Below are 28000 nucleotides of genomic sequence, written 5' to 3' on the forward strand. Positions count from 1 at the left end.
AGCTTTCAGTCCATAATGGCGGCCGTGGTTCCGCAGCGCCATCTACAGACTGTTACCCATAACACAACAGAGTTTCGCCTCTTGGGCTTCTATACTCTTTGCTTACTATGAGCTTGTAGGGATTTATAGCTCTTAAACTCCTGCAAAGTGTATGCACTCAATCCAAAAACAAGGTAATAATAACAGATATGTGAGCGGAGGAAGTGCGTCTGGATCCGTAATCCAGTCATGGGCTGCTAAATCATATGGATCTGTTGTTAATTTGTCCAAATAAAGTTTTTTAGCAGTAGCACTTAATTCTTCCCGATAGGGTCCCTTCTCTTTTTCTTTCAAACTCCTCAATTTCTTCGGTTCTTCTTCAAGTTTACCTAGTTTTAGCTTAACACACCCACAATTAAATGGCATAGCGGTCGGCGGTGCCTCTAAACATGGCGCCCACGTCCCATAATGCAACACTGCGGTGACGTACATTAACATTCCCTATAAGGGTTAACATAAAAAGATACTGTGTGAATTCATTTTTTTTTCAATTTTTTTTATTGCATATGAACATATATATATATATATATATATATATATATATATATATATATATATATATATATATACATATATAACAAAGAGAGTTACAACAATGTATTGTACATAAATGTTGTCAGTGTACATATGTAAATGATTAATATAATCCAAACTAAAGATACTGTGTGAATTCATACTGGAAGACAAAACACGCGTGACGTCAGAGGCTCCTTGTCAATCAAAGCAGCATAAGCGGTAGCCTACTACAGTAGCAGATTACCGCTGAGAACAGAGCTCAGCGTGCTCGCATTAACACTATAGTTTAGACATAGGCTTTGTGAAACCTCGCTGTGTTTATTCGGATAGCCGGTACCTCTTGTTTACCTTTAATACCTGCCTTGATGAGATGGAGAGGAGGATGCTTTGGACATCATGTTTTTTCGTGAGCTTTGTAACGCTCTTACTCTGCGCACGAGCATCAGGCAACCTGCCACAATGTAGAGAGGTAAACGACAACATGTCATCTTTCTTTAATATACATTTTAAATATAATTAGGAAACCTTGTCCCAGGCGGATTGTTTTTTTTTTTTTTCAATTTATTTATGCGTTTAAAATTCTTCTTGCGATAAATGATACCAATTGTTAAATCTTGAATAGCCTATCTAACGTTCAGAATACATATTGTTATTAGCTTAATTGTATAATAAAGAATGATTTTATGGTATATGTATATACTTGTATACAAATTGCAATGAATAGATAAGCAAACAGAACATCTTGTTATTATATTAAAATGGTAAGACACGAGACCCATAATATGATGATGCGTCGCACGGCCGTCCAATCAAATGACGGCTCGATTAATGTCATGTTGTCTTAAATCTAAAAAAACAAATCTTTGTCATTATTCTGCTGTTGTTAAAATGTGTGTCATACTTTTAAATAAAACATGTTAAAAAATATAAAGTAGAAAAGATTCATGTAATGAACATTTCTGTTAAAAAAGCTCTTTAGATTTCACCCCATTGACTTGGTAAGGATATGAGAGGCATGTGTTCATATGTCAATACATTATTTGTTTGCACTGAAAGACACAAAAGCATGCTTGCATTAAAACACGTGGGGGGAGGATGAGGCAGCAGTGACAGGTGCAGGTGCACCATTAGTGTAAATGGTTGCCCTGTGTGTGCTGTAATCAAGCATTTCCAGGAAACTGTCACATATGTGATCTACATGTACATGAACTCATTGTAAAAAGTAACTATATTACACACAAATTTACACTATAAATTAAATATCGCAAATGTAAGTCACCACAAAAGCATTTCATTTAATCTGAGGAATTAATTAAGACTATATGTTCATACACTAAACTTTTACTTGTCTTAACACAAGTGTGTATTGTGGCTTTTGTGTCCGTGGCAGAACAATCACTATATACACAAGCTCACAGGCTGATTAGCATAACAAATCTATCATCAAAAACACACACAGGAAGTATTTGTAATTGGCTTCATCATTTCAGGTGGTTATCAGTCTATAACAGGCTCTAACTCATTACCATCCACACTCAAGCAATAGGTGATCGTCATGACAACAGTCACAGGCCCTCTGGCCGTTTCCCTGGTTACTGTCCGGGGACAGAAGCTAGATAGATGGCCCTCCCTCTTCTTTCTTTTGTACACACACATGTTATCTATATCTGCTCAATGTGCCAGACAAAAGGGGTAAACTATCAAGTATGCTATTAACTCAAACCTTAGTGAATCAACAATACCATGACTTCCAAAAGGGTCAACACAACCAAGAGCATAAAATATAGATTTCCCCAAAAATGTGGAAATGCATTGCAGACATCATTTACATAATGTGTATTTAAATATGTGATTATGGTGAATGACGACCTCTGAATCTGTCAATGTGTGTATGTGTTTCAGACAGAATATTACTTTGAGTACACAGAATGTGACAGCACAGGGTCCAGATGGAGAGTAGCCATTCCTCACAGACAGGGCAGCTGTACGGGCCTACCAGAGCCAGTCAGAGGAACAGACTGCAGTAAGAGCACAATATCAGCATACTGTATTAGCCTAAATGTGTATATATCACATTAGATATGATACTCTTATGTGGTGAAATTCATACAGTGCAAGTTTCTGGAGTCATTTTAGTTAAATTAACCCTTATGTAATTCTTATTCATATTTGTTTTGTTTGCTGTTTTATATAGTCTGGATATGTTTATATACATTTTGTCTGTTTGTATACAGTATATAAACAGTAAAAAAGTCTTTGCTGCCTTAAAGGGGAAATTTCACAAGACTTTTTTAATATGTAAAATAAATCTCTGGTGTCCCCAGAGTACATATGTGACGTTTAGCTCAAAATACCCCACACATAATGTATTATAGCATGTTTAAATTGACACTTAGTAGGTGCAAGCTAAAATGTGCCGTTTTGGGTGTGTCCTTTAAAATGCAAGTGAGCTGATGAAATGCAAACACTGATCACAATGATGATGGTTTGTTGAAAATGAAACTCAAATGTGCTGTCAATTATTTTTTCGCTCTCCTTCTCTCTGCAATAAATGGCAGTGCTGCGGTTGAGTAGTGCAGATTAAGGGGGCAGCTGTCAATTATTTTTTCTCTCTTCTTCTCTCTGCAATAAATGGCAGTGCTGTGGTTGAGTAGTGCAGATTAAGGGGGCAGTATAATCCCCTTCTGACATCACAAGGGAAGTCAAATGTCAATGAGCTATTTTTTCACATGCTTGCAGAGAATGGTTTACCAAAACTTAGTTACTGGGTTGATCTTGTTCACATTTTCTAGGTAGAAGAACTGGGAACCCAATTATAGCACTTAAACATCAACAAGTCTTTTTAACTTACTATTATTTGAGTAGAGATGAGTTGTTATAACTTATAAAATATAGTTGAAATATGTCAACTTCATTTTCTAAGTTGTAGCAACCCATCTCTTGTCTAGATAAATTACAGTATGTTGAAATGACTTGTAAATCTGAGTTGATTCAACCAAAAAAATTGAGCCACCAAATAATTTTTCACATTATACGACCCCATCTGTAAACCTGTGATTTACTGTTATTTTTACATAAAAGCATCCTAAATATTGTGTAAAGAGCATTCTCTGAAAATATAACCTTGATTTTTTTAATGTTGACTAAAAACCAACCAAAACCAATGTCCACATGCAGAAAAATAAAACAAAACATATTGTCAAATAAAATCATTCATTTCAGTATGCAAATGAAAATTTGAGTACTGTATATCTTACGTAGTTTATGATATGTCACAGAAAGGGTCACATAATTGTCTCTGTAACAAAAAATTATTGTTGTGCATTAATTAAGATCTAGACCTGAATGTATATATGGGTTAATATGTCTCATAACCCAGTCTATATTTGCTGTTTTTTTTTTAGCTTTTTCTTGTGAAGCTGGGGAGTTTTTAGAGATGTCATCCCAGCAGTGTACAGCATGTGCGGCCGGCTCCTATTCATTGGGAAGTGGCGTGCGTTTTGACCAATGGGATTCAATCCCTGCCGGATTCACCAGCCTGGCCACGTACATGGACTCAGGAGGTTCAGGGGACGACACTATGACCTGCAACAAGTCAGTGGCCAGTTCAGGACTGTATACTTGTGTGGTCATTGTTACCCTTAAAGCTTTTGCAACGTGTCAGCTGTTTATATGTCTATGTTTGTTTATCAGTTCTTCATGGACAGCTCAGGGAACTCACTTGGAGTCCAATCGTGATGACTGCACAGTGTCTCTGGTATACGCGGTACACCTCATGAAACAGGGCTCTGTCTCTTTTGACTATCAATATGTCGACAGCAACGTCTTCTTTGAGTTCTTTGTATGTCTTCGTTTCACACCTTTTTTCCAGGGCAATGTATGTGAAAATATCAAAGACCACAAATTTTAAAATAATTTGTTTTACTGTTGATCCAGATCCAGAACGATCAATGCCAAGAGATGGACCAGGCTGGTAGTGAGAAATGGATCAAGCTCACCACAAATGGAGAGTGGGGAACCCACACAGTTAGTCATCTTTCAACTTTTAGTCTTGTATAACAATTTTTACAATTACACAAATACACTGACCTGTCTGATGCTGCACTATGTATGCGACAGGTGAATCTAAAGTCAGGAACTAACATCCTGTATTGGAGAACCACAGGAATGCTTTTAGGTGGGAAACCTGTGAAGCCAGTCCTTTTGAAGAACATTCAGATTGAAGGTGTGAGATGTTGTGGAAATAATGTCTACTTTTATCTCTTACACCCATTCACAATCTGCATTGTGTTATTTTTATGTGTGTGTTTTTTGGGCTGTGTGCTTTGAAAGCAGGTGTGGCGTATACATCAGAGTGTTTTCCGTGTAGACCAGGCACATACAGTAAAACTCCAGGTTCTTCCTCCTGTGATCTCTGTCCAAGGAATACATATTCTGGAAAAGGAGCCAGTTCTTGTACACCATGCTTGGAGACACAGTATTCGCGTATGAACGCACAGATATTCACGCAAGTGCAAACACATTTAATCTTAGATACAGTACAGGACTTCTTTATGTGTCTGTTTTGTAGAGCAGGGCTGGTCGGAGTGCAAAGAGAAACCACCTTGTTCAGAGAAAGACTATTTTCAAATCCACACACCCTGCGACAGAGATGGCAAGGTGGGATATAATACCTACCAAGTGTGGTGAAAGTCTTTTGGAGTAAATGTTATTTTTACTTATTGTATTTTTTATTAGACTCAGATTTTATACAGATGGGTGGAGCCACAGGTGTGCGTGGAGAATGTGACCGGTGCTGTTACACTGCCTCCAACTGGAGAAAAGGAGGATTGTCCACCCTGTAATCCAGGGTTTTACATGCACAACACTTCCACCTGTCTGCCTTGCCCACAAGGGACCTATTCAGATGGCACCACAGGTATATACACATCTGGTGATAGATACACACCCTGGAATGTTCCTGTAGCTTAGTTGGTAGGACATTGTGTTAACAGTCCCAAAGGTTTTGGGTTTATTTTGTTCCCAGAAAACACACAGGCTGATGTAGTGATTTAAAATGTATAGCCTGAATGCACTATGCGTTGTTTTGGATAAAAGCATAAATGTCAAAAAGTAAATATCTAGAGTATGTATAATCGAGATGTTTCTAATATGCAGAATGTCAAAGATGCCCTGGAGGAACTGAACCTTCTCTGGGATATGAGTACAAGTGGTGGAACATACTACCGAGGAATATGAAAACTTCCTGTTTTAATGTGGGCAACTCCAAATGTGATGAGATGAATGGTAAGAGCCATAGAAAGTCAGGTATGAATTATGCATATTGTTAACAATTAGTTAATGCATGAACTATCAATGAACAATACTTCTAAAGCATTTATTAATCTTAATTTATGTTAATTTCAGCATTTACTAACTGTTAACATTAGTTAAAGGGATAGTTCACCCAAAAATGACAATTTATAACATAATTTTCTCATCCTCATGTTGATCTAAACCTGTATGAATTTCTTTTTTCTGATGAACACAAAAGAAGATATTTTGATTAATGATGGTAAGCACACAGCTAATGATAACCATTGACTTTCTATAGTAGGAAAAACAAATACGATGGAATTCAATGGATACTGTCAACTGTGCGCTTATCATCATTTCACGAGTTCACATTAACATGTAATTGATATGGAATGAGATAAAGCATATTTGGCCTGATGTCCGAGGAGAGGACTCTGAGCTAGGAATTTTAGCCTAAACCCAGAGTACTCACCCCTCTTTAACTGGGATAAATGAAACTAGATGAGAGTGAGGTGATGGGGTGGAGGAGGGATGCTGCAAAAAAATATGTCACAGGACAGAGGTTAGGGACTGCTATTTATAGGCACCTCTCCACGCTGATTGTTTGGATCATATGAATGCTCCTGCCGAACTTAGTTAAATAAACTTCATTTATCAAAATATCTTCAACATTTATCGCAATACTTCCATAATATTTGTTTTCCTAGTATAGAAAGTCAAAATTTACAATCAAATGCTTACCATCATTTATCAAAATATCTTCTTTTGTGTTTATTAGAAAAACTTAATTCATACATGTTTAAATTAACATAAGGATGAGAAAACTGTGACAGAATTTTTATTTTTGGGTGAACTATCCCTTTAATGTACCATAAACTAACATAAATAACTGTACTGACATTAACTAACTTTAACAAGAATGAATAAATGCTTAAAACTATATTGTTCATTGTTAGTTCATGTTAGCTAATGCATTTACTAATGTTTACTAATACAACTTTATATATATAACAAAATTGCAAAATTCGAAGCATGGGGATTTTGAAGATCATGAGAAACATTTTGTGAAGTGTTATAAACTTTCGAACAGTACATGTAGATGTTATTTTTCCTGCTGTGTGTGACAAATAAATATTTAATGAAGTAGCTACAATAATTTCAGCCGTATAATGAATATGATCATAAAAACTGCATATACAGTCTTGTTCAAAATATTTGCAAGAAATAGAAAAATGCCATTTTGAAGAACGCACAAGCTTACAGTCCATACATACTACACTTAAAATCATGAAGTATGCTTGTTTGTGTAGGTTGGGAAGTGGCTGGTGATCACATCCGCAGTGGAGTGGGAGGTTCAGATAATGATTACCTCATCTTAAACCTACGAGTGCCTGGATTCAAGTGAGTCACTAAAACTACATTTTTTAAAGTAACATTTAAGGTTGTCTTGTGTATAAAACATTTACAATGACTTTCTCTTAAAATTTTGTTTTCAGACTTCCTACGTCTGTAGACGACGCATCAGCTACAGAGTTTGGTCGAGTCACTTTTATTTTTGAGACCTTCTGCAGCGCAGACTGTGAACTTTATTTTATGATAGTAAGACATGATTCATAAACCACTCACATTTATAAATATATTTATAAATGTGTGCAGGGCATGAAATTAACACCCGACCACGCGCCAAATGCGGGTGGATTTTGCAATTGGCGGGTAACACTGTCAATCTACCAGCCACATTGGCGGGTAACCAATGCGAATCAGTGATGCGCGGGTCATTGTATAAACAACCCACTCCCGACCGACATTTTCAACTAACCCGCCCCGCCCGCAATTGTTCAAAATAGTTTTTAAACTCGACCGACTGACCGCGGCCTGAATATCATTAAAATATTTTTGGATGACTCGTAACCGGCACCCGCTCATTTCTTATCAACCTGCGCATATCACCGATGCAAATTGAGTGATTCATTGAGAGGATGCGACTGTTTCGCAACGTTCATGCGATTGGAAAGAAGATGAGGCACTTCTCTGACTACGTTTGGATGTGCGAGTAAGTATTAAACTGTTGGTGAGATGGGATGAGAATGCAATGCTGACATATGCTACTGTACAATCACAGTTGCACAGATGTGTAGTGCTGCTGTGATGGATCAGAACTCTTGATGTGTAAACTTTAGAGAGAGTTTCGCTACTATGCTTTATACTGTAGTACATTAACATACATTTTGCGAATATAGTAACATGCATTTTGCGAATATAGTAATGAAAAACAACGTATGTGCGGCGTTTATGTGCGCAGTTTGTGCCCCCTCTGTCTCTGTGTGCGTGCGCGGGTTTAAGGGGACTCAATAGGGCACATCGGAGAGATGCGTTCCTAAAAGCATGCGTACATAAAATCTTTCTGCTCTTGACAGGGCACATATAAATAAAATGATCTCAACAGTATTCATTTTCTAATAAAACATTTCTTTATGTCTTAAGTGTATGTATAGAGAGTCAAAAACCAGTCTGTGCTGGTCTTAAAGAGACAGTAACCTCAATTAACCTACTTAAGTCTGTGTCATTAATGTTAATCAAACAACCTAAGACAAAGAGAAATTCACTTTTGTAGCTCTGAAAAAAATTATATTTAATTCATACAATAAAGACAGTGTTATAATTCACTATTCGGGCAAAAAAAAAAACTGGCTGGTAAAAAGTCTCTGTGGCAGGTGGATTTCTAAATCCACCTGCCACAGTGGCTGGTGGTCAAAAAAGTTAACTTCAGGCCCTGAATGTGTGATATAGACTTGGTTCTTACAGGAACCCATAGACACTTAAGATATCCATAAGCTAGAAATAGTATGGTGGATTTAAAATGATCAAACAATAGCATATATTAAAAGTCAACTTGTGATCCATTGGTAATGGTACAGGTAATGAAAAAATGGGTTGCAATAGTATAAGGGCAGTATGTCCATTGCTTATTCAGATAAATAAGGTGAAATAAATCTGTGTTTTGTGCAGGATGTAAATCGGAAAAGCACAAATGTCGTGGAATCGTGGGTTGGAAGTAAAATCAGACAGGCATATACTCACATCATGACCAAAAACGCATCTGTGTCATACACATGGGCTTTTCAACGTACTAACAAAGCCATTGATGTAAGTATTTACCAATACATCCTGCAGACTCTTTGAAATTAATCTGAGGTACACTTTTGTTGTGTGGAAAACATATCTCATTGCCATTATTTCTCAGGCACGTCAGCGTGTGAACGACATAGCAAAAATCTATTCAATCACGGTGACAAATGCTATGGATGGCTCGGCATCTGGTTGCCATGCCTGCGCTATGATGAGTCAACAGGACGGCTCGTCCTGTGTCCCCTGTCCTGCCGGACATTTCATCAACAAAGACACAAACCAGTGTCAGGAATGCCCGCCCAACACCTTCCTTTCTGGACATCATATCTATGGGCGTGAAGCCTGTCAGCCCTGTGGTCCGGGCAGCAAGAGCAACAAGGTACCAAAAAATTCAACACATCTGTGTTTGCTATAAGATTCTTGGTTTTACAAATACAGAAAGTACATGACTGTGTGTTTAATTTGTAGGAACACTCAGTGTGTTTTAACGACTGCAGTTTCTCACACGTGGAACATAACCGAACTTATACCTATGACCTCCGTGCCCTATGCTCAGTGGGGTCAATCATGAATGGGCCCAGCTTCACTTCCAAAGGAACCAAATACTACCATGAATTTAACATCAGTTTGTGTGGGACAGAGGTACTCTCATCTGCATGCAAATTGTTTGTGTGTAATGCTTTTTCATGTCGGGTTTCCACACACAGAAAGAAATAAAAGCTGTGCCTTGGAACCCGCAGCCTTATTTGATGTGGTGACATCATTTTACAGAAACAGAAAGTCAGTGAGAAACTATTAAGAAGACCCTCAGAACCAATAGCATTTTTATATGGCACAGTCCAGCAAAGTCGCATTTAACAGTTTGTGATCTGTTTGATCTTCTACACAGTGCTTTATGATACAGTATATAATTCTGTGTAAACGGGTCGGACACTTTTTTATGACATTTTTACACTGTCTGAGTCATTTCATATACTCTACATAGAACTAGTAAATGTGTTAATTTCAGGCAAATGCAGCAATAGTGTGACTAGTTTAAATGTACTTGATATAAATGATGACTAATCTTCTTTAATCACAGGGGAGGAAGGTGGCTGTGTGCACTGACAATGTTACAGATCTGTCTAATAAAGACCTGCAAAATGAATCAGCTGACCTCACCAATTTTGTAGAGACTTTTGTGTGTCAGTCAACCATCATCCCTGCAGATGGGCGGGGCTTCAGAACAGCCCTGTCCTCTCAGTCTATAAGCTTGGCTGATACTTTCCTCGGTGAGCTTGTGTGGTCTATAACTGCATACTTGATCCATTTAATGTAATCTGATGTACCTGTTCTTGTATAGATAGATTTGCCTCTATTAACTGTTTTTCCTTAACTAAACTAGAGATCAATGTCAAGGACATCGGTACCTTTTTATAATAGTAGGTCTAATTGTCTTATTGCACTCACTGTATCACTATGTCTAAAAGTTTTTTACATCAATGTTTTCTTCTCTCAGGAGCATCTGTTGAAAACATGCTGGATGGAGTGTATGTTAGTCCAGACCTGTTTCCAGAGACATCACGGAAAGTTCCAGATATAAAGTTCTTCTTTCGGTAAATGATGAAAGGTTTTTTTGATTAAAATGTCATAATAATTTTATACACAGTTTTTAAAATTAGATTGTCTTTTTATTTAATGTGTGTGTGTGTGTGTGTGTTACCAACTTTCGTGTTGGTATGAATCAAAACTTGTCCTTTGTAATTTTTACGTTTATTACATTACGTACAAAAAAGAATAACAAACTGATAGGCAGCACTTCAAATTTTAACAAACATACAGTGGTGTAAAAAAGTGTTGGCCCACCTTCAGATTTCTTATGTTTTTGCATATTTGTCACACTTTTATGTTTTAGATCATCCAACAAATTAAAATATTAGTCAAAGATAACACAAGTGAACACAACATGCAGTTTTCAAATTAAGATTTTTTTATTATTAAGGGAAAACAAAATCTAAAACTACATGGCCCTGTGTGAAACAGTGTTTGCACCCCCCTGTTAACTCTTTACCCGCCAGCGTTATTTAAAAAAGTTGCCAGCCATTGCCAGCATTTTTTATGATTTTCAGAAAAGTTGAATGCCTTTTTAAAATTTTCTTCTTTAAATATATAAACATACACCATATCGAATGAAAAAAACAGACCCTCTGCTTTAAAAAAAAAACAGTTTCATCCTATTTTTTTTTGTTCTCTTTTATCACCTTTCAAATATGGGAAGGTTTCTTCAAAAATACAAAATTTTGAGCAAAAAGCTGAGATAATTGCATTTTTATGAAGGACTTTTGTTAGAGATCACATTCAGAGCGATCATCAAAACATATGCAGATTTTTTACTGTTTGGCCTAAAGAGAAGGCTTCTGGGTATTATAAGTTTGCTAAGAGTGCCACCTGGTGGATAAGGATTGCCGTAAAAACTCGTCATTGGCAGGGAAGCTTTTTCTCTTAATTTACGAGTTAACTTGGCAATGGCGGGGAAAGAGTTAAAACATAACTGTAGTTTATCACACCTGAGTTCAATTTCTCTAGCCACACCCAGGCCTGATTACTGCCACACATGTACACAATCAAAAAATCACTTAAATATGACCTGCCTGACAAAGTGAAGTAGAGCAAAAGATCCTCAAGAGCCACACATCATGCCGAGATCCAAAGATATTCAGAAACAAATGAGAAAGAAAGTAATTGAAATCTATCAGTCTGGAAAAGTTTAAAAAGCCATTTCTAAAACATTGGGTCTGAAGTCCCACAGTATAAAAAGAGACTGGGCAAAAATGGCCTGCATGGCAGAGTTCCAAGACGAAATCCACGCAAAAAGAACATAAAGGCTTGGCTCAGTTTTGCTAGAAAACATCTTGATGATCCCCAAGACTTTTGGAAAAATACTGTGGAGTGACAAGACAAAGTTAAACATTTTGGAAGGTGTGTGTCCCATTATGTCTGCTGTAAAAGTAACACAGCATTTCAGAAAAAGAACATCATACCAACAGTAAAATATGGTGGTGGTAGTGTGATGGTCTGGGGCTGTTTTGCTGCTTCAGGACCTGGAAGACTTGTTGTGATGAACCATAAATTCTGCTGTTTACCAAAAAATCCTGAAGGAGAATGTCCAGCCATCTGTTTGTGACCTCAAGCTGAAGCAAAATTGGGTTCTGCAGCAGGACAATGATCCAAAACACACCAGCAAGTCCACCTCTGAATGGCTGAAGAAAAACAAAATGAAGACTTTGGAGTGGCCTAGTAAACGTCCTGACGTCAATCCTATTGAGATGCTGTGGCATGACTGGTTCATGCTAAAAAAACCTCCAATGTGGCTGAATTACAACAATTCTGAAAAGATGAATGGGCCAAAATTCCTTCACAGCGCTATAACAGACACTTGATTGCAGTTGTTGCTGCTATGGGCCCAACCAGTTATTAGGTTTAGGGGGCAAACACTTTTTCCATGTGGGGGCCATGTGCGTTTGGATTTTGTTTTCCTTTCCCAATAAAAATCTTCATTTCACCTTCATGATCACCTTCATATTTCTCACATTAAAGTTTGACAAATATGCAAAAACATAAGAAATCAGGAGGTGGGCCAACACTTTTTCACATCACTGTATACTGCAAAGAACTGCAAGTTCAGTGGTTTAGGGATTGACCCATAGGGATTGGCTTAGGGATAATCACATAAAACAAAGAACCACCTAAAAACACGACGTGACACTGCTAGTCAAATTGACTAAACACTGCAAGCTGGTAACGTAGGGGTTGTGTTTTCATTCATAAAAGTCTTTGTTTAAATAAAAAAAATATCATATTAAAAACACAGATTATTTTAGAAACACAAGCCATGCTATTTCAGTGGGTCATTGGCTTGCCCTTAGTTCTTGAAGGTCTTTGATCAAATCCTGCGCTTTTAAGTTAAAATAACTTTATTAGGATAAAAACAAAGACATATTTCCAAAACCACTGCAAACAGTGGAACTTCAGTGGCTAAGGTGTCAAAAAAAATATTTCTAGAAAGTGCTGGGTTATTTTCAACCAAGATGCTCCCCAAACAAAACAAAGTGGAAGCTTTAGTTTAGTTGGTCAGTGGTTAAAATCTTCTTCTTTGTTCTTGAAAGTCTTGGATCAAATTATATATTTATTTTCAAAGTTTCTAAAATAAAAACAAAGATCCCACAAATAAGCAGATGCTTTTAAACTTCAGTGGAACAGGGGTCCTCTTCATTCTTTAATGTGCTGGTTGATTTGGGAAGTTTCACCTCCCAAAAACCAATGCAGATCTCAGCTTTTGTCTTTCTGGAAAGTCTTGGTTCAGATCTTGCATTTTCAAGTGTCTTTATGTAAAACAAAGACACCGCAAATAATAGCTGCTCAAAGTGTTGCAGTTTCAGGTCTTTCAGAGGTTGAACTCTCAATATAGACAACCTGGGGAGGTGAAATAAGAGACACAGTGATCAGAATGCCAGGTACATGTGTACCCTGGAATAGGGTGGTTTGAAAAGTGAGGATAAAAATAGACTAAACTACCATAAAGACAGTGAGACCTGAAACTCAGGAAAGGCAAATTAGCACCCAAAGATAAAAAATACTTTAAATATTTATTCTTTTGAATCATCTATACCTCTTGATCTCTTCACCCCACATCCCCCTCTCACTTCTTTCCAGTCACCTCTACTCCTCTTCTTCTGTTGCTCATTGCTTTCTGGCCACCATCGCACCCATTTCACCCTCATCAGGGGTAGATTTTAACGGGACCACCACCAGCTCGCACCTTAAACTGTGCTTCTAATTGTTAAAGAATAAAAAGATGCATTCATCTTTAAGAAAAAGTCTAACATCTCTCTCATTCCATCAGTTCGCCCCAAGCGACAGCCTCTTGTCTGAATGGTCGAAGTACAGTTGTAAATCTGCGCTGCAACCCTGAAAAAAGTGACCGTGGGGATCTTACTGTGCCAAGGTATATTTATTTACACCGCTGTTAAGCATCTTACATGATCACAAATGTATTTTGATGACATATGTTTATTTCTAGCAAATGCCCAGCAGGTACATGCAATGGCTGCGAGTTTCATTTCCTCTGGGAGAGCTCCAGCGCTTGTCCACTTTGCACTGAGGCAGACTACCACTCAATAGAAGGCGTGTGCAAAGGGGGAATGCAGGTACTTGTCTTTTCCACAAATACTTAGGTATTAATTCACTACAAATTAATTTTAATTCTTGGTGCTTTATTATTTAATAGGACACCCTCTATGTGTGGAGCGAACCAAAACTTTGCACTAAAGGGGTATTACTCCCGAACAAGACATCCGCCCATTGTGAAGTGGTTACCCTATGGGTAAAGGCTGGAATTGGGGGTGGAGCTTTCATTGCCGTCCTTCTTATCTCCCTCACATGCTATTTCTGGAAAAAGAACAAGAGGTAACAAGCTGTTACTAATAACGTTAAGACCCTTAAAGCAAATCACTTCACATGGCAGCAATTTTTTAACTCCCAAAGCAACTATTTCCAGTTTATTTCCTGTATTATAAGTACTGCTCCTATCTAATACTATAGGGCAGGGGTAGGCAACGTCGGTTCTGGAGTGCCGATGTCCTGCAGAGTTTACCTCCAACTCTAATTAAGCACACCTGAACAACTAATCAAGGTCTAAAGAGTCACCTGAAAACTACAGGCAGGTGAGATTTTATCAGGGTTGGAGCTAAAATCTGCAGGACATCGGCACTCCAGGACCCACGTTGCCTACCCCTGCTATAGGGCAATGTTTCTCAACCCTGGTCCTCAAGGACCCCCTCCAAGAAAGTTTTAGATGTTTCCTTATTTAAAACACCTGAACCAACTCATCAGCCTCCTTCCAGAATATCTCCCTAACAAGCTGATGATTTAAATCAGGTGGGTCAATTAAAGAGACATACTGCAGGGCTTAATGCTCAATTCCGATTTTTTGAAAAAATTAGATTTTTTTGCAAGGCCGTTCACATTTCCAATTAAATGCGACCTTTTGTGATCTCCTGTGTGAACGTGAAATGACCCAGAAGTGACCCGCATGCGCATAAGAGTACTCAACGGTCAAGGACGTCACTTGTAAGCTAATGTTAAACATGGATGTCAACAACTGTGTAGTCAACAGCGGAGCTCTTTTTGCAATATTAAAGTTATTTTCCCAACGGAGCCAGCACAATTACAATCTTCTAGGGGTGTCCTCGACTAAGGTTTTACATATTCGAATCAGAATTGTAGTAGTCGACCGATAGTAAAATCATATGGTTGTGTGCGTGGGTTGAGAGGGGGCCAGACCAGGTACAAACTGGCAGACATGGGGACTTGTGACTTGGTGACTTGGACTCGAGTCAACTTGTGACTTGACTTGACTTGACAAAAAATAAAATACTTGAGACTCGACTCGGACTTGGAAGTTAAAGACTCGGGACTTGACTTGAGACACGATGACTTGAATGACTTGAGTGTTAATCACATCATGTTTTCAGTTTAAATATAAAATATATAAATTATTTAAAAAAATAAAGTCGACCCAGCTGGAGCGCAGGCTGAGAATGGCGTTGTCATGACTGAATCACAACACTATCATTCGTCATGCCCTCTCGTACCTTACGCACACCACGCCCACTTAGATCAGATATCAACATGTCAGCCGGAGGGGTACGGAGGGTCACCAGACGGCAACCTCCAATTTTGGTCGTCATTTAAAGAGCCATTATGCCCAGTAAGTGCTTGTCAATTTGTTAATATCTGGTTAGTTGGTAGTTAGCTAATGTAATAATCAGTGTTGGGAGTAACGCATTACAAAATATAATATATGACAGTAATATATCAGTTTTTGCTGTAACGCAGTAATAACGCATTACTAATAAAATGTTGGTAATATTTTACTCGTTACAGTCTTAGTAACGAGCGCGTTACAACAATGCATTTCAAAAATAGACGTGTTATTTTAATTTTTTTACTTTTGACCAATGCGCGTGACCAGCATCCACACAGGAAAAAGCTGCGGGTAAAATAGTAATGGCTGCGTCCCAAACAGCATACTTCCATACTATATAGTAGGCGAAAAGCCCTACTTCTCGTACTCTTTGCCTACTATATAGTATGGAAGTAGGCGGTTTGGGACGCAGCGTATGTCTGTTTCCAGGTGCTGTATGCAGCATGTTCATTCTTACTTTAATTTTGTATTTATCGCGTTTCTTAAAGAGCCGAATCTGGGAAGTCCGCGGCTGTATAAGCATTGACTAAAGTGGTCGCAATCAGGTCCGGTAGCGCCGCACACGCAAAATTCTGCGAATGAGAGCAAAAAGCAACAGAACGTTTCTATCGGTCTCCTGTGCTGCTTGAACCTCAGAAGTAAAGAGACTTTTAAAAATCTTGCCAGTAAAATCCATTTCACCACACCAGCAATGATAAGGTAAGCTAACGTTGCTATGGTTACAGTCCATATGCATAATAGATTGCTAGGCTATTCCTATGCTATCTACAGTTTTATTACAAACAGCAACCTAAACTACAACATAACATTAATGTAGACTTAAACATGGTTATTTAAATAGTATATTTAAACATCACTGTTTAAAGTTTTTACCAGCCTTTTTATGGGAGCCTACTGTATATGCAATGTTTGGCAAAAAGCAGTGTTCCTCTGTTTGTCTATGTTTTATATGCTAGTCTACATGTAATCCTTATATTGTACTGAAATGAGCTGTTTTCCTTGATGCCTGTGCCCGGTTGCATGAAAGTCCTTAAGCTAAGAAATCCCTTAAATATAAGGTTAAGGGTACCCTTAATAAAAAATGGGTTGCAAGAAAAACCCTTAAGTGAACCTTAAGGCTGTCAATAAGTATTTACCCTTCAATGCTAAAGTATTAGCTTAAAGGAATAGTCTACTCATTTTCAATATTAAAATATGTTATTACCTTAACTAAGAACTAGGGATGCTCCGATCGATCGGCCGCCGATCGGTATCGGCCGATAATGGCATTAAATGACTCGATCGGTGCTCGCTAAATCTGCCGATCTCATAAACCGATCTTTCTGTTTACTTTTGTCATCAAAGGGATCCTGAATGCGGTTGCAATTAAAGACATTTTTTACGTAGGCGGTGGCTGAACCAGTCAAGCAGCTGTGAGGAAAATAAAAGTTTAAACGCTCAAAACGTTAAGACGCATGCAAATAAGAAACTTTTGGCATGAGGATGCAATTGTCCGTGATACATATGTGTTGTATACGCTGTTTGATGGGGATGTGAAGACGCCTCGCGCTGTTTACCGAAGCGCGTCCTCATACGCATATCTCTGTAAAGGCAAAGAGAGACATACAAATCTGCACGCTGCACATGAGCAACAGGTTGTAAAAATGCTTATGATGCTTTACAACCTGTTGCTCATGTGCAGCGTGCAGATTTGTATGTCTCTCTTTGCCTTTACAGAGATATGCGTATGAGGACGCGCTCCGGTCAACAGCGCGAGGCGTCTTCACATCCCCATCAAACAGCGTATACAACACATATCTATCACGGACAATTGCATCCTCATGCCAAAAGTTTCTTATTTGCATGCGTCTTAAAGTTTTGAGCGTTTAAACTTTTATTTTCCTCACAGCTGCTTGTCTGCGTTCAGCCACCGCCCATACACACAGAAGCCTGTCATCAGTGCACGTGAACAGAGCGATCTCTTTCTCACGTCTTAAAGCTGCAGTAACCTAATTCATCTCTCAATAAAATCACTCTCTGCTCTTGACTAAAGAATTTTTATACTGCATACGAATGCGTGTATATTTAATTAATACAGTAAAGTCTGTGAAGTGTTTTATTTTCAGTACTTTTAGGAGACATAAGCCTTTTTAAAGCCATATTAAATTTCTCTTTGCAGAATAAATATTTGTTGTGCTTATTTATTTGAGTCTCTATTAAAAGAATAATATACCTAATTACTGCAAGTAATATAACAAAGGCAATCTGTGGTATTATTTTATTTAGAAAGATTGTAACAGTTAGTCATCAAAGAGCTTGCATATCAGCTTTAAAAAAAAATCGGTATCGGAATCGGTATCGGCCGATCACAAAGATTACAAATCGGTGATCGGTATCGGCTGCAAAAATCCTGATCGGAGCATCCCTACTAAGAACTGTTGAATCATCCCTCTATCATCTGTGTGTGTGCACGTAAGCGCTGGAGCGCGCTGCTATGCTACGATAGCATTTAGCTTAGCCCCATTCATTCAATGGTACCATTTAGAGATAAAGTTAGAAGTGACCAAACACATCAACGTTTTTCCTATTTAAGACGAGTAGTTATACGAGCAAGTTTGGTGGTACAAAATAAAACATAGCGCTTTTCTAAGCGGATTTAAAAGAGTAACTATATTTTATGGCGTAATAGCACTTTTGGGAGTACTTCGACTTGGCGCAGTAACACCCTCCCTCTCCCATTATGAGAGTGAGAAGGGGAGCGGACTTTTCGAGATGGTCCTCACTGCGGAACACAACATCCAGAGGGCGGGGTTGGATCTAGATCCAACTCCTCCCACTTTATATACTTTGTTCCGCCAAATGAACCAGTATATTTGCGTTGTTGCAGCCCGCAATTAGTTGCAACCTGTGGTCGCCAACGTTTGCTCTTATCAATTTAAGTGTACGTTTGATTAATAATATAGTTGAGAAAGATTCATAATTTAGAAAGTAACACAGTTAGGTGTAAGGGGAGGTAAGGACACGTTCGCGACAGTTTGATATCACTGAAGGGATTTATTTGTGCATTATCCCACTTATTACACAGCTATTCCTATACGAGTAAATATAAAAACAAATTTATTTGATATCTTTTATTAGCAAATTTAAAAAAAAAAGTAAACCATCTACGAGGGAAAACTGTTCCCTAATGGCTGTAAGCAACTTATTTAACGTTATACTGTATTCATTCATAGGTCTTAAACTGCATGGTAAGATATTACTCGTAGTAGGCTTACCCAAAATGTTTTACTCCAAAACATTATAGCAAAAAACTTACATTTCACCCTAAAGGCACTACTTATATTGTAGTCATAAGTAAAGTTATTTTTTTATGTCAAAATAATAACTTAATTTAGTTGCAACTTAATGCAGAAATGGTAACGCAGCAACACATGTATGACGTGTCTTGTGGTAAAACGTCCGACCAATGAGATCTCTGGATCGGGATCCAGCTCCGCCCCTGGATCTAAATGCAAACCCGCCCCCTGGATGTCGTGTTCTGCAGTGAGGCGCTACTGGACTTTTCAGGCGAGTCGAAGTACTCCCAAAAGTGCTATTACGCCATAAAATATAGTTCCTCTTTTAAATCCGCTTAGAAAAGCGCTACGTTTTATTTTGTACCACCAAACTTGCTCGTATAACTAATCGTCTTAAATAGGAAAAACGTTGATGTGTTTGGTCACTTCTAACTTTATCTCTAAATGGCAGCATTGAATGAATGGGGCTAAGCTAAATGCTATCGTAGCGTCGCAGCGCGCTCCAGCGCTTACGTGCACACACACAGATGATAGAGGGATGATTCAACAGTTCTTAGTTAAGGTAATAACATATTTTAATATTGAAAATGAGTAGACTATTCCTTTAAGTTCTGCTATGCGTTGCTACAAAGTCCTTAAGTCCCATTTTCCCTTAACCTCTTCAACCCTGAGGACCCTGTCCCGGGTCCAGAATTTCGTATTTTGACTTAATATAAAATATTCTTTTAATCTTTGATGCTCCGTCATGGACCCCAGTAACACATATGAGATACTGTTTGAAAGCTTAGAGTCTCTACTTTCTGCAGATATGCATCACTTTGACATATCTTTTACTGTAAGAAAGTTATTTACACTTAATTTACACTATCACCCCCCCAATATTTTATTATATCATTTAATATTTACATATTTCATATTTTTCAAAAATGACAAACATGGGCAAGTCTTATATCAAATGAAAGCTCTCACTCTCAGGAATAAGGCTACAGCGTTATTTTTGTTCTAATATCAACACATATCCAACAATCATCAAATGAATAATAAGGTAAAAAATGGTCTTTTGTAAACATATGTGAAACATGAGCGTGAGCTGCCTCAGATAGCACAGATAGCCACAAATGCTACACCATCTTTTATTTTAGGTCCTACTCTAAACAATGAGTCCATTCACAGCATTTTCTTTGGTTGTGTGCATATATAATCCCTTGCTATTTATTATATGTGCAAAACAAAAAATTAATATTTATATGAAAAATGTATTTTCACACCCTTTAGTAAAATGAGAATAACTTTTGAATGCGACATGATAAAGAGTTCATTCTTTTTTTGGGTGTTTACTGTCTGCTGCTGCTAACAACCAGAACTGTCTGCAGTCTGCTAGAGCACACAGAACCAGAGTTATACACTATCAAAGACAGTGTTTACAACATAAAAAAGAAAATTTGGTGTTTCATCATATGAAAAACAACATAAATAACAATATTTGTCACAAACAGCAGCTTTTTATGTAACTTCAAAGGGTTTTCTTTAAAATGATATAAAGAAATTGCATTTATTCCACTGTATGTGGTTATGGGGACACTTCAAATGTTGTTAGGCAGAAATTGTATACAAAAAGGGTCTTATTCCTCCCATCAGTTGGAGTAAAATAACTTTTGCATAGATTATGATAGAGAAAAAATTCCTTTTTCCTCTGTAAGCTGACAATTGCTGGAATCAAACAAAACTGTCTGCAGGGACCTGAGATACCCAGGGCCAGAGTTATATACTTTCAAATAAAAACTTTAGAAAAAAACATCAAAAGGCGCCTATTTATTTTTGTGTTTATTAGAGGACTGATATTACATACAACCATGTTGAGCACTTTTAACAGTGTTTTATGTAATTTCAAAGGGTTACCTGTAAAATGATACCAAACTTTTGTATGTAAACCTCTGCATGTGGGTATGGGATGCTTTTGAAATTGGGTAGGCCAAATCCAGGCGAAAATCCCCAAAATAGCTTCAGGGTGTAAGAAGTTAAAAACTTAAGGGAATAAAACAGGTCCCTTAACGTCACACGCGATGGCTGATTTTATGGTTTTTTTTTTAAGAAAATGAAGCACAAACGCGCATTTCTAACAATCGAAATAATCCCTAGAGAAAAGTGATGCGCATTTATCAGAAGAATGGCGGTTTGATCGTCCGTCAAAATAAAGTGTTTCCAGTTTGAATTACTTTGAGTATTCATGCATGCGGCACTTTGCAGTCTGTTATTTGCGATGTTTCATTGTACACAAATTCGCCGTCTGTTGAGCTGCGTGCGTTGATTTGTTTACGCTGTGAGATTTTGTAACCGTAGCAACTGCTTCTCCCCTGCCGTGTTTTGGCAGAGACTATCGTAAAATACTTAGTATCAACACTTAGGTAAGGGTGACAGTTAAGACCTTTGTTGCAACGCTCTTAAATAAACCCCTTACCTCAGGGATTTTTTCTCCCTCAGGGAAACCTTCACTTAAGGAGTTTCATGCAACCGGGCACTGATCCTCCAATAGCACTTTTGATAAGTTGTGTCAACCCAATGCATGCCAGGTTTGTGCTGTGAATCTGAATTAAAAGTGAATTAAAGAATAGAAATGAAAAGAGGTTGCATGTCTTGCCATGTTATTAGTCTATAGTTTGCATTACAGTGGGCTCTAGCTTTATTGTGTTTGGTATGTCTACCATAATTTACCAGACTTTTACCAGATCATTTGTCTATGTTTATGACTCTGACAGTCATTGTTACTGTTTTTTTGCCATAAGTCTTCACTGTGCCTATTCAAAGCTCGAGGGCCAACACATAACTTCTAGACTTATAAGCATCAATAAACTGCATTTTAACATTTTATAATGCCTAGTCATACTTCTGTTATTTTGATGAAAGTAAGTCAAAAGTAACGCAAAAGTAGTGTAACTCATTACAGTTCAGAGTCAGTAATATTGTAATGTAACTAATTACTTTCAAATGACAGTAATTTGTAATATATAATGTATTACACTTTGGAAGTAACTTGCCCAACACTGGTAATAATAGCTAATGTAGCCCTGTGTAACGTAGCATACTGTGTTGGGGACAAATGTGGGCAAAATAATTTTGATTTATTTTTTTAAATACTTATTTTTGAATACTTCTTTTTCAAGTTTGCCACCTGAACACACACACAGAGAAAAATTACTTGATTCTACAATGTTAGGGGCGGTTCACATGTCGCGTCTTTTGTGCGCTCAAGTTCGTTATTTCAAATTTAGGCGCGCGAACGGAAGAGGTGCGACGCGCTTGTTTTTTCTGGGCACATGTTTGAGAGAGAGAGAGAGAGAGAGAGAGAGAGAGAGAGAGAGAGAGAGAGGAGAAATGTAACAAAGTTTAATGTTGTACGTGAACTGTGTTCAGAGAGGGGTCTGTTGGATGTTAAGCTGTTATTTGTTTTATTTGTTAAATAATTTATGAAGTTACAATTTTGTTTGATTCCAAGATGTATTTTACTGAACATGAGTATTTACAATGCAAATCCAAATTATTGTAATTTACTGATAGTTACTTACTGTATATCTTGTCACTTTATTAAGATCAGATTCTGCAGGTAAAATTACAATAATAAGGTGACTTGACTTGGACTTGACTTGACCTACTACAGGACTTGACTTGACTTGACTTGACATAGCCTGTGACTCGACTTGACTTGACTTGCCCAAGAAAAAAAATACTTGGGACTTACTTGAGACTTGAAGGTTCAGACTTGAGACTTACTTGAGACTTGCACATGTGTGACTTGGTCCCATCTCTGCAAACTGGCAACTTTTATTTTCTTTCACAAGCAGCACAGAAACAACTTTCTGATAAAGTGACCAAAACTGTCTTTCAAGTGAGGAACGAATTCAAAACTGACGATGCATTTATTATATATATATTTATATATAATTATTTTTATTTTTTAAGGTAAAATGTAAGGTAACATTTGTTTAATTATTCCTCATAACATAACAAGCCACGATCTACGGAACATCACACAAAAAACATTTTGATAACTAAAAAATGACAAAGGTGATCCTGCCTTGGAAACAATTCAGTGTTTTTATTTAATTTGGAGATTTAGCGCGTCAAAGCAGTCATGGCTAAAAACGACAAATGAGAAATGACAAATAATTTGTGATTGTTACTGTAAATGATAAAAACTAAGCTTTATATACAATTCATTAAACGTTAATTTGTAACAAGAAAAACACTGAAATTAATGATTTTATAGACACTTCGCGTTATTATTTAGCACAGAAATACCTGCTTGCTTGCTTTGACTTTGATCATCTCTGTATTCACTTTAGATACAGAAAGACCTGTTTCAGGAATCTCTTTGCTATCATTTGAAAGTGAACACCGACCATAATATTGAATCACAAGAAAGACAGTCGTGTCAGGCATAAATATAGGTTTGGTGCGGATATTTTCCGTTTCAGCACCGAAATTTAAAGAAACGGCTTACCTGTTTTGTAGTTTAACTTTTGACAAGATAACCAGTCTGGTTTAAATACATTTTAAAAACTTATATCCGTCGAAAAACATCCGTTTTTGTATGTTTAGTTTGATGAACTTCTAAATATGAGACGCAGACCACCTTGCCCGTTCGGCTAAATTGCATGCGCAAGCATGGCCAGCACGCAATAACGCAACATCGATACAAAGAAAAGCAATCAAAAATGTACAGACTTAAATTAGATCAGAATTTACGTTTATAATAAATACATTTTTTTTAATAAAATAAGGTCAGAAGTAACAAAGTGCAGAACAAATGTGCAAAATGCCTCAAGTGCACGGAAACAAAACACAAGCCAAATAGATAAATCAGATAACCCAGAGTGATTTATAAATAAAAAAAAGTAAAGAAATTATTAAAAGAACGAAAGTATAGTCAGAATTGCCAGCTTTGTCTTTTAATGTAGAACGAAAGAGGCAATGGTTTATAAACATAGAAACCTCTTATGGACGTGTAGACCGGTCACAGGGGTTGTTGGATTTATAAACGCATTTTAAAAAATATTTATTGAAAAATAGAAAAAGAGAGCACACTATCCACTTGCAAAAATAGAAATAATTATTTAATTATTAATTATTAATTATTTATATTTTTGCAAGTGGATAGTGTGCGGGACCTCTCTTTTTCAATTTTTCAATTTTGGACTTTCGAGTCCTGCTCTCCTACGCACCTATTGCACACAGGTTTATGTGATTAAAAAATATTTATTGAAAGCTGCTACTTCACATATTATTTGCAGCATTATAATAATATGCTATATATTAATATATTGGGAGAAAGCTGTTATATGTGAAATCATATAACGTGTGCAACCATACGGCCAAAATTTAATGATGTGGAGCAGTGTTAGCAACGTCCGCCATGGTTGTTGTTTATCTTATCGTTCTTGCCTACTTCAATGCAGAATTATGACGTTTGTAGCGTATCAATGACGTACGGGTCGGATCCATGTGGCTTGGCCGTTCATACGGAGGTCGCATTTCAAAAGATCGGATACGTATCAGATTCAGGACCACATACCCAAGTGGCCTGGGTCACATTTAAAAAGATCGGATCTGTGTCGTTCAGACTGTCATGAAAAGATCAGATACAGGTCGCATAGGGGCAAATTGGGTCGTTTCAGCCTGCAATGTGAACGTAGCCTTATTCTGGAAGGGGGTCCTTGAGGACCAGGATTGAGAAACACTGCTATAGGGAAAGGATGAAATTGATGGTCAAGATTACATACCCATACAATATGTCCAATCCATTTTTTAGGTTAGTTTAGCTAATGTGCATTCCAGAGTAAACTGAAAGGCAACCCCCCGCTTTAACAGACAAGGCTTAAGGTTGGTCCTAGACTAAAACACATGTCTCAACTGAAAATAACTTTCACTGACAGGTCTGAAATTATGCCAGTGCCATTGATTTGTCTCAAGATACACACAAGCAACATCTTTTTCTAAAGCATGTTTATAAAAGATGCTTAATTTAACAAAGGCCTAGTCCTGGCTTTAAGCCTTGTCTGTGAAACCAATTTTTTTAAATGTAAGCCAAGACTCCACAGCCGTCATATTGAGCAATGTGTTGCCTCTATCACAAAAAAGCTAGACAACTTTTTTAAATTTTGATCCCTTCCTTTCTCAACAGGCTTGAATACAAATACTCAAGACTTGTAATGTCTGCCAATAAGGACTGTGAGCTGCCAGCGGCCGATAGCTGTGCGCTGGCGGAGGGAGAGGGCGAGGAGAACGAAGACGATGTAGTTTACTCAAATACTCCTTCATTACTGGGAAAATTGAAGGCTATAGCGAGCAAGGTCTGTTAATGCACTTTTAACGCTTTGTAATTTTTTGTAAATGTAATCACAATAATCATGAATCCAACAATTTGTAATGTTTGAAACATTTCTCCTAGGGGTTTTTCAACCCTGGGTGTCAGCCGACATTGGCTTAACTTAGCACCCTCTTCTATACATTACATTATTAATACGCTCGCTTGTAAAGTTTATTCACAGCCGCTGTAATTTGCTACTTATATTGTCTGTCGATTTTTCTATTTTTTTCCCCTTTTTCTATTAATGTAAGGCTGCTTTGAAACAATTACCAATTTTGAAAAGCGCTATATACGGTAAATAAAATTGAATTGAATTGAATATAACAAAATTGCCTTTGAAGCATAGGATATTTTTTAAATATATGGTTTTTTTATATAAAAAATATTTATTTTTACACTACAAAGAACCTTTTCTGAAATAGAAATTTATAGAATTTTAAGAATGTGCATGAAGAGCTCAGATGCATGTTTTCATGTAAATTAGCATTTTTTTCTCAGATAATTAATGGATTCTGCCAACAAACCTGTATTTCGGAATTGCCTGAGGCTGAGATTAAGTGGATTTGAAGCAAAAGTATTTGATGTACTTGCTGATTTGTGACACTGAGCTATTCATATATACAGGTGCTCGTCATGTAATTAGAATATCATCAAAAAGTTGATTTAATTCATTACACACAAACTGATGTATTTCAAATGTTTATTTCTTTTAATTTTGATGATTATAACTGACAACTAAAGAAAATCCCAAATTCATTATCTTAGAAAATTAGAATATTGTGAAAAGGTTCAATATTGAAGTCGCCTGGTGCCACACTCTAATCAGCTAATTAACTCAAAACACATGCAAAGGCCTTTAAATGGTCTCTCAGTCTAGTTCTGTAGGCTACACAATCATGGGGAAGACTGCTGACTTGACAGTTGCCCAAAAGACGACCATTGACACCTTGCACAAGGAGGGCAAGACACAAAAGGTCATTACAAAAAGTAATTGCAAAAGAGGCTGGCTTTTCACAGAGCTCTGTGTCCAAGCACATTAATAGAGAGGCAAAGGGAAGGTAAAGATGTGGTAGAAAAAGTGTACAAGCAATAGGGATAACCGCATCCTGAAGAGGATTGTCAAACAAAACCCATTCAAAAATGTTGTGGAGATTCAGAAAGAGTGGACTGCAGTTCGAGTCAGTGCTTCAAGAACCACTACGCACAGATGTATGCAAGACCTGGGTTTCAGCTGTCGCATTCCTTGTGTCAAGCCACTCTTGAACAACAGACAGCATCATAAGCTTCTCGCCTGGGCTAGAGACAAAAAGGATTGGACTGCTGCTGAGTGGTCCAAAGTTATGTTCTCTGATGATAAGTAAATTTTGCATTTCCTTTGTAAATGTGTGTCCCAGAGTCTGGAGGAAGAAAGGAGAGGCACACAATCCACGTTGCTTGAGGTCCACTGTAAAGTTTACACAGTCAGTGATGGTTTGGGGTGCTGGTGTTGGATCACTGTGTTTTCTAAAGTCCAAGTTCAATGCAGCCGTATATCAGGAAGTTTTTAGCTGCTGACCAACTTTATGGAGATGCAGATTTCATTTTCCAACAAGACTTGGCACCTGCACACAGTGCCAAAGCTAACAGTACCTGGTTTAAGGACCATGGTATCCCTGTTCTTAATTGGCCAGCAAACTCGCCTGACCATTAAATTGTATTGTGTAGAGGAAGATGCGATGTGCCACACCCAACAATGCAGAAGAGCTGGGGCCTCATTTATAAAAGTGCGACATAGGAACTATCCTACATTTCATCTAAGACCATTTCTGAAATTATCGTAAGTGTGATTCAGAGAAAAGGAGCTTACGCACAAAAAACCGTGCATACGCCTCTTTTCAGATGTGCGGTTTATAAATCGCAAATGATCTTAAATATGTGCGCAGCTGAATGCTCTTAGAACTCCACCTTCTAAACGCCCCTAATTTAATTCATTAGCATATAAATATTACATTTTCAAAGGCCAAATTCTCTGACTGCTACAATGGCGAGTGGTAAGAAAACATATTTGTTGTCGTTTGCTTAAGTTTTTAATATTTCTAAATTCTAACATGGAAACTTTATTGACATCATTCAAGATAAGGCGATTATTAGTGGATCTTTCCGTTCACGAGTTTCATTTAAATATAGTTTTACACGTAGGCTAAACGTAATATTTGTGTCTTTAAAGTTTTGTTTCAGTTTGCCATGCCTCCTGCGCGGCGGTGTTGAAATAAGATATTTTCGGCTTTAAAATTCAAAGATCGTATCTTAAACTGTCGGAATATATTCCATATGGATTCATTTGGATTTACAGATGTTTAACATTAAAATTGATGCATGGAAATAATTTATATTAATTTTTGAAATACCCATCACTCTTAAATGTCGCATGTCCCTTATTGTAGGATACACTGAGGCTTCACAATTTAGTTCCTTTCACGTCGTTTTAATCATTAAATTCGATCAGTTTTACTTTCATTCAATAAAGCACATGTTCTGTAACATTTACATATGCGTTAAACACCGCGAAACAATTTTGCTATATTCTTAAATATTTTTTGAAAAGATGACGAACTAGAAAACCGTTTCATGAACAAATAGCCTGGGCGCCATCTTTTT

The 28000-nt window shown here is 37.4% G+C and overlaps 1 protein-coding gene across 4 annotated transcripts in view; it reads left to right on the forward strand.

Moving 5' to 3' along the window:
* The first annotated feature begins 757 nt into the window (after nt 1-757).
* The window catches only part of elapor2b (endosome-lysosome associated apoptosis and autophagy regulator family member 2b), a 59863-nt gene continuing 32620 nt past the window's right edge, over nt 758-28000 (forward strand). Inside the window, exons 1-21 of one of the 4 annotated variants that reach the window (XM_065265728.2) lie at nt 758-1024; nt 2458-2578; nt 3960-4149; nt 4249-4396; nt 4492-4581; nt 4675-4780; nt 4888-5040; nt 5126-5214; nt 5293-5473; nt 5713-5841; nt 7161-7251; nt 7347-7449; nt 8860-8997; nt 9095-9358; nt 9448-9621; nt 10061-10250; nt 10478-10574; nt 13862-13963; nt 14039-14165; nt 14246-14424; nt 25178-25346. In XM_065265728.2, coding sequence (XP_065121800.1) covers nt 926-1024; nt 2458-2578; nt 3960-4149; nt 4249-4396; nt 4492-4581; nt 4675-4780; nt 4888-5040; nt 5126-5214; nt 5293-5473; nt 5713-5841; nt 7161-7251; nt 7347-7449; nt 8860-8997; nt 9095-9358; nt 9448-9621; nt 10061-10250; nt 10478-10574; nt 13862-13963; nt 14039-14165; nt 14246-14424; nt 25178-25346 — 2940 coding nt within the window. In that variant the 5' untranslated portion in view covers nt 758-925. Of the gene's footprint in view, nt 1025-2457; nt 2579-3959; nt 4397-4491; nt 4582-4674; nt 4781-4887; nt 5041-5125; nt 5215-5292; nt 5474-5712; nt 5842-7160; nt 7252-7346; nt 7450-8859; nt 8998-9094; nt 9359-9447; nt 9622-10060; nt 10251-10477; nt 10575-13861; nt 13964-14038; nt 14166-14245; nt 14425-25177; nt 25347-28000 lie in introns of all 4 variants that reach the window. The other 3 variants (XM_065265729.2, XM_065265727.2, XM_065265730.2) reach the window with 3 other exon arrangements.

This window comes from Paramisgurnus dabryanus, chromosome 1 (assembly GCF_030506205.2).
Source record: "Paramisgurnus dabryanus chromosome 1, PD_genome_1.1, whole genome shotgun sequence".
Classification (NCBI taxonomy): domain Eukaryota; kingdom Metazoa; phylum Chordata; class Actinopteri; order Cypriniformes; family Cobitidae; genus Paramisgurnus; species Paramisgurnus dabryanus.